Below are 18396 nucleotides of genomic sequence, written 5' to 3' on the forward strand. Positions count from 1 at the left end.
AGAGTTCCAAAAGCAAGGGAAGAGGAGATTAGAGTAGTCAAGAACTGTGGCTAGACGATTGTTGCCTCCTATTCTGAAATTTTACTCAATAACTTAATTTATCTTTCAACTTAACAGTTTTTCAGCCACTGATCTAGCTTCTTTTGTATAGCAGTATCGTTTGACCTGTATGCCAAGCCAGGTAACAACAGGACTCTAACTCTGATGAATCCCAAAAAGTCTTTTTATCAATGGAGGCTGCGAGTTCCTTCTAACTATGTGGTGAGACTGGTAGTTATCACTTTGCATGGTGTCACTCCAGAGAGCTGTGCATCACACCACTTATCAGCATATGATTTCCTTCTTCCTCTGCAGAACAAGATCATTGCAAGGTATGATAGTACAGAACAAAGGTGTTTTATTGAGCTGTACAGAAACTCTCTGAAAGTGTTGAGATATCAAAACGATAACAAACAGGCTTACAAAATCTAGGACTCTAAATGCAACTTAATGAAAAATCTTGTATAAGGATATAAAAAAAGTCTATATTATTCCCCCCCCCCCAAATGAATTATAAAATCCTGTCGGTTTTATTCTACATTATGACCAATTTTTACTGGTTTCAATTTCATGCAGTTACTGTCACAACTCAAAGAGATAGAGACTTTATTTTTTTTAGAGTCTTGTATTCTATTACTTTTAGAAAACACATGTTTTATAGCAGTCCGGTCACAGGCAAATCCCTGTTCATGACAGAGGTGTTGTATCTGTGGAACCTCCATCCCCAGAGTCACTGTGTAGTCCATTTGCATGTGAGATCAGATGGTCTTGTAACATTCAGTGGCCACACTGCTCCCACTTCTCAGAGTCAGATTTCATGTATGGACATGGTATCACCATGAACCTGTCTTCATTAACAAAAGAAATAAACAGGTTTTAGAATCTGAGGATGGATGGTTTCAAAGGGGGATTTTTTTTTTTTAAGAACTTTTAGGAAGAGTCTAGCTGAGCATGCAGGTTCAGCTAGCAGTGTCTGAAACACACTTACTTAGTAGTGCTTTAACTTACTTCAAATCAGTAGGTAGTCCTCTTCGGCTCTATTAACAGACTTATGTCTCCCTCCTTATGCAACAAGGTTCAAGAGCTGTCAGAAAGCCAGGCATGGAGTGAGCACAGTTTTTTTGTAAGGAATTAGTCTCAGATTGTAGCATAGCATAGAGAATCCTATTCCTGATGCTGGGCTGCATCTGCTCTACTGTTGACTGTGGGTTATTTCTGGAACTTTTGCTCTGTTGTGCATTATTAGCAATGGTTCAGCTTTTTAGGAACCAGAAGTGTAGTTGGTCATGTGCATGAAAGCACCTGGCAAAACCAACACAGGTGTGTGATGTAACATGTTCAGAGAACATTGATGCTGTAAGACAGAGTTCAAGAATGGACATTGATGTCTGTCTGTCAAAGAACTGGAACAGAATTGGGTGACTGAAATGATGTTAAAAGCCTTATGGTACCTCCATACCTCCACTAGCTAAAAGCAGCTAGTCACATACTTAGGACAAGTGCAGTAGAACTAATAATAGTATCTCTAATATCCATGAGAGACAGGAATTACTATATTGTAGCCATTATTCCCTGACATCCAGTTCTAGGATCACACATGGCGACTAAAAAGATTCTTGTCAGTTTCTGTAAACTGTATTGATACAGCTGTTCAGTGACAAATACTAAAGAGGGAGTGAGCTGAGATTGATTGTGAGAGGTACTGTAAAAGTAGGTGTCTTATGTGGACAGCTCTTCTCATATGTGCTTGTCTTGCTTTTCTGATTAGACTGTGACAAAAGGTACAGCCGGGCTATCAGCTGGGTAGAAGATCAAGATGCTGAAAGATTTCCATGTGGCAGTGGGAAGGGAACTCAAATTGTTTGTTTTTATAAATTATTTGATAGGTATTATGATTAAAAGAATTTAATAATGTCTGCAAAATCCATTGTCTAGTGTCTCACATGAAATGGGAGCAGGGAATAGCCTGCTAAAAGCAGAAGAGGACTACTTTCAGTTTAAGGTTCAAAAATGGTTTTTTAGTGCTGCCACTCTGCATCTCAGTGACAAGTCAAAGAACCGGGTGCAGATGTGGGGGTGTGATGGAAATACTGTCTTACCATGAGGTCTGATCTTAATTGTTTTGATTTGCTGTGCATAGAAAAGAGAAAGCTGTTAGAAATTTTTCACATGCACATTTGTAAATTACTGAATAGAAATCCAAAATATACCGTGGATTTCAAAATAGAAGAAATGTCAGAGTGAATTTACAGACATGGGAAATAGCATCTCAAATTACAAGTGATAGCAAGCATTCAAGCTTCAGGATATAAATTAACTCATCATTATCTAAACAAAAGAAGAACAATGAGAAGAAATAGTTGCTGTGCATGGGGCTCCACATCTTGTGTGACAGCTTTTGTGACATGAAACCAAGCTGAATGTTAACAGATTGGAAATGCCTTGGGCTTGTTACTTGTTCCATAGATGTTGCACAACACTGCTGCACTGGCTCTTGTTGCCTTTTCAATACTACCCACTACTGCTACTGAAATAACATAAGTTGGCACTGTCTTTTTGATGCTTCTACAGGTCTGAAAACTCCAGGGTACCTGTCGGGCAAGAATATCTGTGAGGTTCACTCAGCCTCAATGCTGGGAAACTCTAGCGTCTCACATAGTGTTAATCGAGTGGAAGAACAAAAGGGAAGTGGTAGCCAGGGGAATACTTCTGAAACACAGATGACCATATCAGTATTACTACCATATTAGTATTACTTCTGTCCAGTTTCTCAGGAAAGATAACTGGAATGTGGGAGGTTTTTTTAATACAATTGTTATAATATTTCAGATGGTGTGGACCTGGGGCCTGGACTCCTCCTGTTGTACGTTTAACTTCATCAAGTAATGTAATGTTGCTTACCTTCTCACTGGACCGAAGAGAAGAAAGCAACATATTAAAAGCTCACTTTCAAGCTGTTCCTAAAATCAGTAAGTAATTAGTAGAAAAAAACATCTGATGTAGACACACTCATCTTGTTACCTCAGAAAAAGTTGATACTGCCTGAACATATCTGGGGGTAGGGAATTTTGGCATATAAGTCAGGGAATTGACATTCTTATCCACTTAAAGAAATGTCTGAGAACTGAACAGAGAATAAAATCCTTTGATCTGGGAGACTTTTTGTCTTGCTGATTACTACACAAACTATCTTTCCCAGACATTACTTTTGCTACAAGGGTAATGCTGAGCAATGGTAACAGAGCAGCCAGGCAGATAGCACTAGAGGCACTATATGTCTTGCCAGAGCTAGATGGTCCCTGTGGCAGAGCAGTACTTTTAACAGTTTTGGCAATTTATCCACAGCTCAAGGAATTTGTGTTTAATGAAAATAGAAAACAAGAGCAAACATTTACTTCCAATATGTCTTTGATCCTTTCCTGAAAGCACTGTTCAGTGTAGTCAGCTGCATAAGATAAGTGTATTCAAGACCCAAGAAGTATGTTCCAAAACTGTGGAGTACTATGATTTTTGCAGGTTTTCTGGCTGATTAGTGAAATATTTTGAGTAAAAATAAAATCTAGTATTTTACAGGAGATATAGAGGCTTCACAATTGAAAGTTCAGCCACAGTTGTTTGGTAAGGTCTAAGTGAAACAATTTCGACAAACCAGTGACTATTTTTTAACTTATGGAACAAATCATAGGACATAACATGTGAATGAACTTCTGCAAAGCTTCCACATTTCAGCTCTGGATTCTGCTTAGGCAAATACTTATCCCAGGCACATTACAAATTAGAATTGCTTCATTCTTCTGAAGATGGGTACTCTAAATTATTTTGCCACAAAATTTTTCTGTTTTCAAGATGGTATTAATTTCTGCTACATTCATGTTTGTACTTACTATGTTACTTAAGGGAAACCAAAACCACTAAGGGCTGGATATCTAGGAGAGTTCTTGATAGAAAATAAAACCTCAAAGATATTGATCAAATGTGGTATGAGTATTCAGACTGAGAACTGACATACAAACTTCCTGGTTTACATGAAATTAGTCAGAGGTTTCACTTCATTGGGCTAATTGATTTTTAATTTTTGAAAATGACTACAGAAACGTCAGCAGTAAATTGGAAGGGGGAGGTCTGTTGTGCCCACATTTAACTGCTTCTTCCCCTTGCTATGAAAGAATGTTTTTAAAAAAACTTCAGACAGAGGTATTTTGTCCTTATCCTTAATTGTAATCTGATTCAAAACTAAGAAAAATTCAGAGCGATAGGGAAGTGGAAGTTACATGATTTTCTGTTAAGACAGGCAAAACTTGAGTTTAATACTATCACAGCCCATTCTTCCAGGGTCCTAGCAAGTGAAGTAGGTTCTGTACTTTAGCCCAGCTGAGATAACTGTGTTCCTTGCTGATGTATTTCTCTCCCAGTGTGTGGTGGTCATTACATTTCCTGGAATGGGACACTGAGTTCCCCTTATTACCCAAGTTTCTACCCACCAAACATTGACTGCAGCTGGATCATCAGAGTAAGTGCTGGGAACTCTTCTGAGTAGTGATGACTTTGCTTTATGTGATACAGACATAAAATTGGGAGAAATGGCTTTCGATGTGTGTGAAATGAAGGGAAAACATATTAAGACCACTGCACCTGACTTCTTCTCAGGCACCCATTTCTTTTTTGTTCTATGTACAAGTGCCAGCTTTCAAAAAGTTGAGTGTTATTCATGACAGAAACAGGGTGATGGGTAAGATGACAAATCCTAGCAGCCAGAAAAAATCACTAATAGTTAGGGCTTTGCTTTTGTGTCAGAAAGAAAAAATGGTCATGGAAATCATGCCTCGTATGATAGATACCACACTGTATTTCCCTGAACTCTGTGGAAACATGACCTTCTCTTGCTCAGAAATTCAGCTGTGGATTTCCAGTGAGCCCTTTGGCAGGACTTAGAATCTGCTCATGATTTTCACCAACCTTCTGGTGTGTTTATCTGTTGCTCCATTAAGCATTTTACTACTGTTTTGGCTTTCCTTGGAGAAGGATGCTCCTCATGTCTATGAGTTGGTAACAGTCTCTACCTTTCACAGTTCAATTAAAATTATTAGCAGCTTGTAGCACAAAACTCTCATGTATATGCAGGATAGGGAAGACAAAAGCTTTCTAAACTAGAGAGGTCATAGCTAATGAAGTTCTGTGGGTAGCTGCCAGAGATGTCTTAAATCTCTTATTTGTCCTACAGGAACAGTAGTAGTGCTTTGTGCTGGCTGCAGGAAGGCTTATACTCCTTTATCTGGCACAGTCTGACCAAAGTTGGGTCTAAAAAGAATTCTGTACATGTTTAAAATTGCAAAATATTTTGGTTCTTCAAAGGTACTTATTTGCACCATAAAAAAATGCAGTATTTTCAATCTGATAATAAGTAAAACAAGATTTACCATCTTAGAAGCACAGGCCTTTTCATTTTGTGGATGTATGCGTCAGAATATTTATCCTTTGATTTTTAGGCACCGTTGCCTGGCTACAAGCTCTTGTTAAAAATCCTCGTAATACAAATTCAAGAGAAGTCTCCAGGGTCCAGTAAATGTGACAAAGACTGGTTAGAGATTGATGGGATTAGGTCAGTAAATATGCTATTTTCTGACATATTAATTTGCACTTTGATGTTCTACGCAACATATTGTACTTAAGAAAAAACATCTCACCTGCATTTTGTCAGAATAATGTGCTTAATCCTGCCCTAATACCAAGCATTTGTCATCATGTTAACTTAAAATCCTGATTTTCTACTGTTTGATGTTTACGTACTTTGTTGTTCCCCTTAAGAGAGCAATGACATAGAAAACTGCAGGATTTTATGAAGCTGCAGTCAAACTGTAAATTCCTGGCAATGGTCTTGACATGGGTGAAGAGCTTGTGTCATCTCAAGTTTCATTTTCTATACCACTTACTCTTCAGTGACTACAGTAGTTTTCTGTAAATAAGACAAATTGCAATGTGTGTTTTAAAAAAAAACCAAAAACAACAAAAACCCCAACGAAACAGTACTCAGAGTTATTTGTCTCAGAATGAGCATACTGAAACCAGCAACAGCTGTTGGATTTGGCTGTATGACTCCATTGCTGTATTTGTAGTTTTTTGGGTTTGCAAACCCAAACGGGAAATCTGAAATCAAGCATTTTTAGAAGTGGTTTGTATTTATAAGGTAGATTCTGACATTGATCATCTTGCTGTATTTTGTTTCAAAGTCTGCTAGTCCCAGAAAAGTTGTGGAGTGGAAGGCATTTATAAATAAGCTTTCTTAATACTTCTGTTGGGCTGTTTTAATATTAAAAAAATAACTGATCTTTATTGTATTGTTTGAAAGCATTTTGGCACTGGTACCCTTCAGTAAAAGGAGAGTTAGCTGGATGGTAATAGTCAGTTTCATTAGAAATTAATTATTCTCATTTTTTCCTTGCTAGATACTGTAAAACTCTTTCAGAAAACAACAGAAGCAGAGAATACGGCTATTCTGTTGCAATCAACTTCCATTCTGATGAACTGGTTACCCACAGAGGGTTTTATCTTGAATACAAAGCCTTCAGTCACACAGATCGTAAGTAAATAAGCATGCACTTTAATTTTTAAGGAGAAACCTTTGAGAAACCCATGTTTTACAACCACATACAAATCATTCTGCTTTTTTTGTTAAACTAATTGCAAGAGAGAAATGTTTAAAAAGATATCATGTTCTTAATTGAACAAATAGATGTACAAAATTAGATAAAATATGCTTTTAGAACCTAGTACTTATTTTCTAACTTTTAACACCACTTCGGTAAAATGCAAACTAAAAGCTAAATTTCCCAATTTCTGTAGATCTAATTATTTGTTATTTTTCTAGCATTTTCAAATAGCCAAGCTGCAACACAAAAATAGTATGGCAGAGAGGCTCTAGGCATGACTCTTTTGCCAACAGGAGTTAACCATAAATAGGCGGTCTTTTCTTTAAAATCCCAACTCAATGTGCTTTCGATCATCTTCCAGGTTTAGATAAACTATTTAAGTTTTCTCTGAGAGTCAGTGAGGACCCTTTGCTAGCAGGTGTTGCAGAAATATGACTGGGTCTCTTACGGACCTTTCCTGACTTCACAGTCTATGCACTTCTGGAACAGTGTTAGATTTTTTTTGAGGGGCAGCTTCCAGAAGGTGGAACAAGGATTTTTAGGATATTTACTTGTGATATTTCTTAGAAAAGACCCACCTGTAGTATATTTTTTGTAAATACCTTCTTTTTAGTGGCTTCCAGAAACATCTTATTTTTTTTGTTTTGTTTTGTCTCTAAGCCAACCAGCTTTTTTTCCCAATTAACAGCTAGTTAGCTGAGGTTTTCCGTGATTTCAAGAGAACAGTTCAGTTTGTGAAACCTCTTGAGATCCTCAGCTTGCTTGACTGAGTGTAGTTCTGTTTGTTGCTGACTTAGAAGTATTTATGTATTAAGATCTCTTGTATAGATTCTTGCTTCATGCCTTTTATTAGAAATAAGTGGAAGAATTTGTCGTTGGTCGTTCTATAGGACTCAGACATTTTCAGGGATTTCTTTTTCCACCAACGTTTTTATTTCTACTGGAAAAAGTTACAAACTGTACTGTGTCCTATGGTTACTTCCTCAAAAACTATTCAAAGACAAGCCAAAGTGAAAGAATACCTTTTTCCACAGAGAAAATCCTCATTCTCTGTTGCAAGTACAAGTCTTTTACTTTCTTTTCTACTGCTGAGCCAGCAAGCAGATGGCTCAAAGTCGTGTAGTCAGTCCGTCCTTAGTCATAAACTTAAGGATCTGTATTAAGACTCATCAGGAGGAGTTGATTAGCTGTGATGTGTCAGTATCAAGTCAGTACAGTAAAGGCATAAGTAAAAGGCTGAGAGAGCAGAATGTATTGAGAGCACCGGTCTTCCACCACAGCCTTACCTGTAGCAAAAGTAAGAGGGAGGGGGAAAAAAGATTCATTTTCTCCCACATCTTCAGTACTGAAGACACTCACATCAGATTAGCTTCTTCCTATTTTGGGGGAGTCTACCAAAGCACGGTTATTAAAATCACAGGCTCTGCTCTCAGAGTTGACATGGAAAGCAAATGCCAGCCATCAGCTGAGTAATGGCAGGAAATGGTGAAGAGAACACAGAGACACTCTTGCTTTGAGCTAGTCCTGGCTGTGTAACATGTGCTTTCTTTCCACCAAGGAAGAAGTGCTTTCTTCCCACTGCAATGCAGTGAAAAGGACTAAATTATTCCAGATCGGAATTTATTAAATAAACATGGGACATATGTGTTTGGTCCTTCAGTCTCATTTAGCTGTTAATTTGCCTGCAGTGCTAGAGGGGAAAATGTTTAACTTGACTTGACCTGTGCAGAAACAGGGATCTTTTTGCTGCTTATTCTTCACAGGTATCTATCTATCTGTGAAAGCCAATGTCTGGGGCTTGACTTTTTTGCTGCCACATCTGAAAAAGTGGAAGAGAACAAACATTCTTCATCTATTGAAGAGGAACACCTTAGTATCAATACTAATTGTAGTTTAGGTGAAAGTGAAAGAAATTCTTAGTGAAAGGCTGTTTCATAATGAAATTGCTAGATTTGAAAAGTGTTTGGTAAAGCATATATTCTCATCAGACATGAAGCTGGAGTGTAGTAGCAAAGAGATTAATTTCTACAACATTTTAGTGTCAGGAAATTTGTAGTTGTAATGCAAAGAAGAATGCTTAGCTTTGACTTTTTTTTTTCATGTCTTTCACCTTAGATGCTCCTGTGTAAAATATATTACCTTAACAAATAGAAGAGGTGTTCACTATCAGTAGTAATTATGTATCTGTGCTGAATCGCTTTCAACCTTTAGAGTTGAGGTAGTGAGTGTGAATTTAATTTTCTGAGTCCATTTAGGTTAATATTGATTCATTTAGTTCAGGCTGCTTGACAAATATCTTTGGCAAATTATGCGAAGTAGGATAGAATTTCCTTTTTTAACATTCAATTTAGTTTATAAATGACACTAGCCTTGTTTTTTAATAGCCATTTTAATATTTCTTCATGGTACAGTCCTGTGTTAATGCATTTAGACTATGAAAGCATTTCTAGTGTCATTAATTTCTTATTTTTCTAGCTTGGCCTTAGATGTGTAGTTAGAATGTGCATTCCTTCAAGCAATCAGTCTGAAGGCTGGAAAGGCTGCTCAGATGATAGTGATGAATTAGATTGTAATAGGGCAATTATCTCTTGTTTGTGTTCTCCTGTAAACAGTTTGCTGTAGGAAGTTTAGAGACTGTCTGAAATTATCTCTAAAATATTGGTGGCTGTCTGTAAGATCCCATGAAGGATGAGGGTGAAGATCTAAAAGTCTGGAGAAGAGGTTGTATAATGCATGCCTTTAAAGAGTGAGAGAACAGAAAAAATTAAGAAGGGAATTTTTACACCAGTCTTTACAAGTTAAGCTTCCAAAAAAAAAGAATTAAGCAACAAGTGGTCAGACTAAACTATTTGTAAATAATTTAAAAATATTAAAAACCAGCATGAGTTTTTATTTGTTTTAGTTCTCCGCTGTGAGAGGATAAGTAGAGGAGTTGTACTTTGACACTGTCTTGTGTGATAAACTTATCAGTACATAAGGGAAATACAGTGAGAAAAAGATAGAAAACTGTTTCCAGAGGATGATTTCCAATGGCTCAGTACCAAAATGGAAGGATGTTTTTACTGCCATTCTGCCAGTATCTGTTATGGGACATCTCACAATTTTTGTTAGTGATCTAAATGATGGATTAGAGAAGATGCTTATGAAATTTAAAAAGTGCCACAATAAAAAGAGAGATCGATTTATAAATGATCATGACAAGCAGGAGAATATATATGGAGAAAATGTTATTCCATTCTAATAAAGACAAGGTCTGAACTTAGGTAATCAAATACACATGTGGATTGCCTAAGCTGCTTTTCTGATGAAAAATGTCAGAGCCTTGAGTCTTGTGACTTGAGAGCCACAAAGTCATACAATTTTCTTTGTGTTTTGTGTTTGTTTGGTGCTTTTTTGTTTGTTTGTTGGTTTGTTTTAAAGTGTCGTGTCAAGATGTAAGACGGGAGTTTGAAAAGATCTTCCCAGTCACCAGTGGGAAGGCTTCAGCTAGAGTACTGTACCCAAATTGGGCACTACAAATCAGAGAAGATAGGGAATGATTAAGAGATGCCAGAAAGAGTCACCACAAGGTAATCCAAGGTCAGAGAGCACAGCACAAGTTAGATAACGCAACAAGTCTCTCTGTCACTGAAGGCTATCAAAACCAAGCTAGACTCATGTCTGGTAGAGATGGCACAGTAACATCAAGGTGACCTCCAGTAGGCAGTATAACACGTGGCTGCTAGCCAGCTATCTGGATTATAAAGCATTTACAGACCTTTCTTCTTCAGGTTGTAATCCACAACAGTTAAACTGTGGTGACAGGAGGTGTAAGCATCAGTATAAGATTTGTAAAGATGCTGACAGCTGTGAGGAGGACAGTGATGAAAACAACTGCTGTAAGTATATATTTTCATCTATTTTCCAAAAGACGGTGGAAAGCAGAAGCAGGAATATACTTGTTTTAATAGATAAAAGTAGTGTTTCTATATACTTTTTCATAGCACAAAGTACAAGTTTCATAATAGTGAAAACAAAACATGTAGAGTATAACCAGTTCTTGGGAGAGTCCAGACAAGAAATTAATGAAGCAAAATCCAAGACAACAATGATTTTAGTTGGATGACCTAACCACAGCTTGCTGGTGATCCTGTTAGTAGAGCACTTTTTCCCCAACTGCTGCCAGATCAGTACCACATAAAGTAAGGGAGAGAGATGTAATAGGTTTGGGACTTTACCACATACATGGTCTCTTCACTCTTTACCATGGTTATGGACATTGCTGGTACTACTAATGTCTCCCTAGCAACTTGCTGCATTTTGCCTTTGAAATTTTTGCCTTGCTTTGAGTCTTAGATCCTTGAAGTAGCCAGGAGTATGTCTTTGTATGTTGAGAAAAATCCCTACCACTGTTAAGACGTCGCTGTAAACAACCGATAGTAAGAATGACAGTAATGGAAGTGTATTGCTGAGATCTGTCTGGATTCCCACACAGAAACTGTAGTAGTTCATAGCCAAAAATTCCTTGGAGGGAGGTATAAAGCTCTTCCACAGTTTTCTCAAATTTCACTTAAAACCAAAAAGGTTGACTTCCAGTTGATATCTGCTGTGAAGATTTATAATTTGTAGTGCCGGTAGCTCTAGTGAAGCTAAAACAGATCTGAGAAGTCTAGCTTGCTCGGTTTAGAGTAAAGCAAAATGGGAGCGAGGACACTTGGAGGCTATTCTGTTTTTCCTCATGGGCAGTGGAGACTGAAATTAGTGTTATCATTAATCTGAGTGGAACACTCCCCCTCTCCCTTCTCCATAGATGGACCATTTCACACCAGTACAGACTGTGACTTGAAACGTACTGGAATGTGTAGCTTAGAACAGCATTCACCACTGAGTAGGTTGAATGTACAAGTTGTTTTAATTATTTGAAACCATGGCTCCAAACATGTGACACTATCTTCTCTCTCTTATTTCAGCCTACAAAAGTTGCTCCCCCTATGCATACAAATGCCTCAATGGAAAATGTTTGCTGAAACCAAATCCTGAGTGTGATGGGAAAAGAGACTGTGCAGATGGATCTGATGAAATAAACTGTGGTGTGGTAACATTTCTTTAAAAATTAGTTAATGACTTGGGAAACTGAATCAGGAATTTGTGCTATGGTCAAGCATGGTTGAATTAGGAATTGATTAAATCAGATGTAAATTTAAAATATTAATCTCCTGGTAACATCTGTATGAACATATCTTTATTGAATTTTGCACTGTTTAATTTTAAATACACTGATCTATTCTGTTTATGATTACTTATTTCAAACAATGTACACTTCCAGGTTAAGCTGGTAGGTCTTAGTGCTTGTTTGAGCTGAATGAAATGCAGTCAAGGAGCTGTGTAGGTAAGGAGGGAAAAGATATGAAATTTTATTCAAGTGAGGTTTTGGAAACAGCCCAGCTTAAAATGTCTTTTTGTGTTACTAACCTCTTCAGAAAGCTGTAAGGGAGGACAGGCAATGATTGTTTTATTCCTGACCTGCTCATTGAGTGAAAATGGGCACGTACTCTTAACCTTTTTACCAATTGCACAGTAAAAAAACACTTTTTTTTCAAACAGCTTTGAGATCTATGGATAAATTTTTATGTACTAAGCATAGCTAAGTGAAATGCCCTTGTGTTTTTTGTTACTATTTTATTCAATTATTTCTATAAGCTTGTGGAAGACACCAGCTTAAAAAAACCAGAATTGTTGGAGGTGAAGAGGCAAGATCTGGAAAGTGGCCTTGGCAAGCAAGTTTACAGATCGGAGCACATGGTCATGTATGTGGTGCATCTGTTATTTCCAATAGGTGGCTCATATCTGCTGCCCATTGCTTCCTGGATTCTGATTCAGTGAGGTATGAAGAAGTTATACTCTCATGGAGTATTTGCAGTTTAAAAACCTTAGTGTTGCTTTCAAAATCTGCAGAAGCTATTCCTTGTCTAGATAGATTGATTCAGGATGTAACTCTGTGACATGATATCACTACATGAACCCTCAAATATTGTATTCTGCTGGCTTCAAAAGTATCTGAAGTAATTATTTTGCCTCATTTGCCAGTGAATCCTGCAAGATATAACACAGTTTTGTTAGATTTAGGATAAATGACATTTTTAGAAGGCAAGAATTTTCTGAGTAGAAGCTACGGCCTTTTCTTCCAAGGAAAGGACTATTGATTTTTCAGTGGAGTGTAAAAGACATTGATGTTCAGTTTAGGTAGCATAAATTCAAAAGACATACCTCCTACATGTGGGAAGGAAGAAACAGAATTAATAATACACTTTTCTGGCTTCCAAAGCATGGTGCATTGCAAGGAATTGGTCTTATAGCTCCAAGAAATTATTATCTTCCAAATGGTAAGTAAAGCCATTTCTTAATGTTTTAGGAGACAAAGACTATAGTGCATCTATCTTCCTAGGTGATATTCTATTCCATTCACTTTGATTTTGATAAATCTCATCAAATACTGAAAAATAGATACAATGGAGTGAACTGACACTACATTACTTTCCAATGGGACGTTCTAAAAACATTCTCTTTACAGATACTCCGTTCCTTCAGGATGGAGAGCGTATATGGGCTTAAATACTATTAATGAAAAGAGCAGTCGTGTAGCTATGAGATCAATCAAAAGGATTATTGTCCACCCACAGTATGACCAATCTGTCTCAGACTATGACATTGCCCTGTTGGAAATGGAGACGCCTGTGTTCTTCAGTGAGCTGGTACAGCCCATTTGTTTACCCAGCACCTCTAGAGTATTTGTTTATGGAACTGTCTGCTATGTAACTGGCTGGGGAGCCATAAAAGAAAACAGTATGTTCATTTCCTGGATATACTTCTTGCAAGTTTGACTAGATCTTAAACTCCAACAATGAAACATTTACAGTCATAAGAAAAAATACCTGTAGTTTACTTAGCAGATCTATGAAAAGCTAGAAAATATCCCCTTAGCTACAGTCTGTGAATTCTGAATGTTTGCTTGCATGGCAGGTTATAAGTGCCAATGTGAGTACTTGGGTATCACAGGCCATTGGAAAATAAATGATCCTAGATTTACAAAATTGTGCCCTTTTCATGCTCATGGCTTGTTTTATCTGGTGAATAGGTCATACACAATTTTACAGGTAAAGAAAAGAGCAACTAGCAGCTACTGCAGAAAAAGAATGTGTCTCTAAGACTGTGTTTGACAATATGGGGCCACGAACAGCAATAATTGCAAAAATATTGTGGAGGTTTTCTTGTTTTGTCTGTCCTAACCAAAGGCAATTTGATGTATGCTCCATGAAGAGTTCTGCCTGCACAGCTTGGAGTAACATGCTGCAGTGAGGAGGCAGGAAAAAAGCAAACAGAGTTGGAGAGGAGCAGTGGGGGAGCCCGTGGGATCTTGGCCCTGTCTGAGCATTAAACAGGTGCCAGCTTTGAAACCTGGGCTTAGACAGCTCCTCAGCATTGCAGTGGTCCTTACAATTGGACTGAGACATAATCCCTCATGTTTGATCAGAAGCCATGCGCTATGGTAATTCTGGCTTTCTTAATATGTCTTTTTAAAAAAGATTTAAATATAGATAATAACTTAATAGCCTAATGAGGAGCAAATGGCTTTACAATTGACGCCTTCTTAAAATGTCTTGTTTTTTAACAAAACGATGTGGGTAATATTTAAAAGTAAATATAATGGTATGTGGAAAAACCATATTTTTCTGTCTTAACCTGTTTCATTCCCAGCCCACCCTCAGAGCTGAATGAGCAAACAAACCCAAATCCCAGTATTTCCCCTGATCATCCAGCTATTGAAAAGGTTATGCTCACTATTTAGCCAAAACATGACTGAGGATATTTAATTCACAGTGACACCTTGTGCTAATACTATAGTACAGAATTAAGTTCTTAACATCACTTGTGATTTACAGGCTTGATTTTTAATTTTTTTTTCCCCCCTCTCAGCTTCATTCCTCAGTTCCTTCCCTAGAAGTGAGTGCATGGAAAAGACTGGAGAAATTTCATTTACTAGGACTTGGACAATGTTTGCAGCATGACTATAGTGTGAATAACAAAAAGCTTTGGGCATAATTTGAAATGGCACTCAAAATTAGCCACATTGTGTGTGATCTTGTATTATACTCAATTTGCATGGCTTTTTTACTGCTTTCTGGCAAAACAAGCTCAAAAGGATAAAGATTAAGGCAATAGAAATGGACTTCTATGTCTAGAGGGTAGTGTAGACAACAGTTTTCAAAAACTGAGGGCAAGCAGCAATGGAAGGGAAGGGAATTACTTTCCTGCCATCAGCCAGGTAGATTTTGAGTTTGGAGCAATTGTCTTTTGTTTTGACAAGTGGTATCTCTGTTAGAAGTCTGTACTACCATAACAGCTGCAATACCATTTGTATTTTTTCTAGGTCATCTTGCCAAAACACTGCGGGAAGCTCGAGTGAGAATAATTAACCAAAGTGTTTGCAACAAGCTGTATGATGATCTTATCACATCACGTATGCTGTGTGCTGGGAATCTTAATGGAGGCATTGATGCTTGCCAGGTAATCTGGAACTGATAGAGAAACTACAAAAGAATATTTTCTTTCATTGGAAAACTGTTCAGAGTTGTTGGTTGTTTGTGGGTTTTATTTTTCTTAGTAATAGAGTGAGATGTCTTGAGTATGTGGTTAATTTAACATGGCAATTAGTCTCTCCAAAATAAGGAAGGAAATTTGGCATAGATAAACTCTGAATCACTCAAAAAATGTTGCTTTGCAAAGACAATGGGTAAAATGTGTCTAGAAGAATTCTTTTTCCTCTTCAAAACTTACATCTACAAAAGAGCAGAGATGTAGGGATAAAGGGCAAGGAATAAAGTTAGGGCTATCTGCGATTTTTTGCTGTTCATATGGATTTTTTTCTTTTTTTGATATCTGGGTCTGTTTATTAGTAAAATACTTTAACGATATGATGAGCAATGTATTGTTCAAGTTACAAAGAAACACAAAAGACAAAGGTAAGCTAGGTTTGGTAAATGTAGTTGCAGTGCTGCCTTTTAGTTTCATATGTTCATTCATGTGTGTAATTACAAGTTTTGGTTACATCATGGTATCATAAGTCATATGACCTAGTTCATTTGCGCGCACGATCAGAAATTGCTTTTTGGCTGTAATTCAACTGTTTTGACTCTGCCTTCTTTCTTCTTAGTTACACTGGCTGTGTACTTAATAGGTATTCAAATTTATGATGAATATCCACTTTCAAAATTACAAACATGGTCATTACATTACTGTGTAAAGGGAGAGAAACATGCTACTGATTTTAGACTGTGGTAATTTGATAGAATTTTTGTGTAATATAAAAATGTTACCATTTTAATGTAATAGGATAATTTTTGCAAGATCATAGCTCTTAAAGGCTCAAACTTCTTTATAGAAAACAGACTATTTGTAGGATCTTCCTGCAGTCTCTAAGTTCTAATTCAATTAATTATTTTTGTTAACTTTATGTGCAGTTTGTGTATAACCTTAGACCTTGAAACTGTTTTGCAAAACATGTTGTTTTAGAGGCTTGATGTTCCTCCAAAAAAATGTATTGCTTAAGAAAAGCCCTTGAATTTTTAGATGGACATTTTAACCAATTCGACTATATACCATTCTGCTCAGATTTCCAGCATAATGTGCTGTGTTTGAGTCCTAGCATGCTGGCTCTCTGGGCCTTTAAATTCTTGGTCTGGGTAGCATCTTCGCTATTTCTTTCTTTTCTGTTGCTAGTATATTTCCTCTGCAGTGCTAGAGAGGAATGATGCTGGCAGTTCAGGAAATCCTCACAGCACCCTGAAACCCTTTTATTATAGTTCCAGACTTGTGGGCATCCTGATTTGTTTCATTTCTTCATGGACATGTGAGCTGTGCATGTACTGCACAGGTTATGTGAAGCTTCCAAACACCTTTCACCTTTAGAGGATGTGATACTTCCAGTGAGAAATAAAACATTTACTCTTTCAGACTCTGTTTTCTTATCACTCTAGGATGTTCTTTGGTCTTGGTTCCCCTTTTAGGGTCCTTCCTCTCTTCACCAGCATACAGCCCCTTTAGTCTTTGACAACTGGCTGTGTAATCAGCCGGAGCATACAGCCTCCTTTCTCGAGTCCCTTTGAGATCAGCCTCTTGAATTATCAAAATTGCCAGAGAGGAGGAACTGTTCTGGCTTCTTTTCTTATCACTAGATAATTGTGTTTAGTTGGGTGATGAAGGCTTTCTATTGTTACTCTTTTCTTGGTACATGGCTTTCTTCTGACCTCTTCTATGTTTTAGTTCTAACTAGGGGCAGCAAACAAACACCAGGGCCAACTTGGAGGCTGCTAACAGCCTTGTATGCATAAGGAAGGGCTGCAGAGATGAGCTGCATTCAGAACTGCTCAGAGTTCTGTGAACCAGTCTGTTCACAGAAGGCATTCAAGGTTGAAACAAGGAAGGGCACAAAGCGTTTGTGAGCCCAAGTGCATTTTGATCCTGTGAACTGAACTAAATGGGAATTTTTACTTTTTTAAGTTGCTGTACAGACCTGCGGGTTCCCTTTGAGAAATGGGTTCTTATTTGCATGTTCCTTAGTCTTTATTCCTTACTCTCCATCTATGAATGTAGACACAGTCTTGATTATGAAACTGCTAATACTTAATCATGCCTTGTTTGTTTCTTTTTATTTTCTTGGAGTTTTTTGTTTTGTTTTGTTGGGGGTGTGTGTTATCTTGATGTTCCTGTTTAATAGCATAAGAGTTCTGCCTTCAACCTGTGAACAATTTACGGTCAAATGGCAGCAGAATTCCCACTTCCCATCCCTGTCTTCTCCTCTCTCCATTCAGCCTGTGATTACTTGCTTTATGAATCCTGTAAGGGGACATTAGCAATGAGTAGTTTTTTCACCTTATTTTGCCATCACTTTATATTGATTAGTGTGCTACTTCCATAAGTTAAAATAAATTGAATAAATTTGACATCTAGCTGGGTACATTCTATCCGGAAATAAGATTCTAATATGGAATTGTAATTTAAGAAAGAGAGGGGCAGGTATTTACTGTCCTTAAATAACCTAAGTTTTGTTACAGTGGTCTGTGTGTGTGTATGCATGCACTAATGGCTGAACTCCCTTCATTTCAGGGAGATTCTGGAGGCCCCTTGGCCTGCACAGGAAAGGGAAACAGATGGTACCTTGCTGGCATTGTGAGCTGGGGTGAAGGATGTGCTCGGCGCAATCGTCCTGGTGTATACACTAAGGTGACAGCACTTTATGGCTGGATACGTCAGAATACAAACTGATGTGCCAAGGAGAAAATGCAGATAATTGCCCTTATGATAGCTGCTTCTTACAGTAGTCGATCATGTCCATCTCTGATGATGTAACATGAAAATGCCATTGACTGTTTATTTGTAAAAGAATACACTTTCTCAATGAAGAAACTGTCATTTGTTGTTCACCTAGCAATAACTGTTCAGAATCTGAGCAAGTTCGGATTCCTTATGGATTCATCTTCCTTATCATCAGAAACAGAAACAGCACTGCCTTAAACACAGTGTAAAATGGATTAGAACCTGTAGCAAAAATCCAGCCAAATCTTTCTTTTGCAAATCTTCTCCCCTCCTTCCATCTCCCTTGATATGTATATATCTATATATGTTTCCACATACACTTATCTGGATATTCATGGCCACATCCCATATATACTCA

At 37.5% G+C, this 18396-nt stretch overlaps 1 protein-coding gene across 1 annotated transcript in view; it reads left to right on the forward strand.

Moving 5' to 3' along the window:
* The window catches only part of LOC104463952 (transmembrane protease serine 7-like), a 22323-nt gene extending 4336 nt beyond the window's left edge, over positions 1 to 17987 (forward strand). The window contains exons 7-17 of the mRNA XM_010076481.1: positions 152 to 371; positions 2869 to 3008; positions 4452 to 4549; positions 5526 to 5638; positions 6483 to 6616; positions 10457 to 10564; positions 11636 to 11755; positions 12366 to 12549; positions 13237 to 13508; positions 15094 to 15230; positions 17829 to 17987. Of these exons, the coding sequence (XP_010074783.1) occupies positions 152 to 371; positions 2869 to 3008; positions 4452 to 4549; positions 5526 to 5638; positions 6483 to 6616; positions 10457 to 10564; positions 11636 to 11755; positions 12366 to 12549; positions 13237 to 13508; positions 15094 to 15230; positions 17829 to 17987 (1685 nt within the window). The remainder of the gene's footprint in view (positions 1 to 151; positions 372 to 2868; positions 3009 to 4451; positions 4550 to 5525; positions 5639 to 6482; positions 6617 to 10456; positions 10565 to 11635; positions 11756 to 12365; positions 12550 to 13236; positions 13509 to 15093; positions 15231 to 17828) is intronic.
* The last annotated feature ends 409 nt before the right edge of the window (positions 17988 to 18396 follow it).

Source organism: Pterocles gutturalis, unplaced genomic scaffold (assembly GCF_000699245.1).
Source record: "Pterocles gutturalis isolate BGI_N339 unplaced genomic scaffold, ASM69924v1 scaffold33598, whole genome shotgun sequence".
Lineage (NCBI taxonomy): Eukaryota > Metazoa > Chordata > Aves > Pterocliformes > Pteroclidae > Pterocles > Pterocles gutturalis.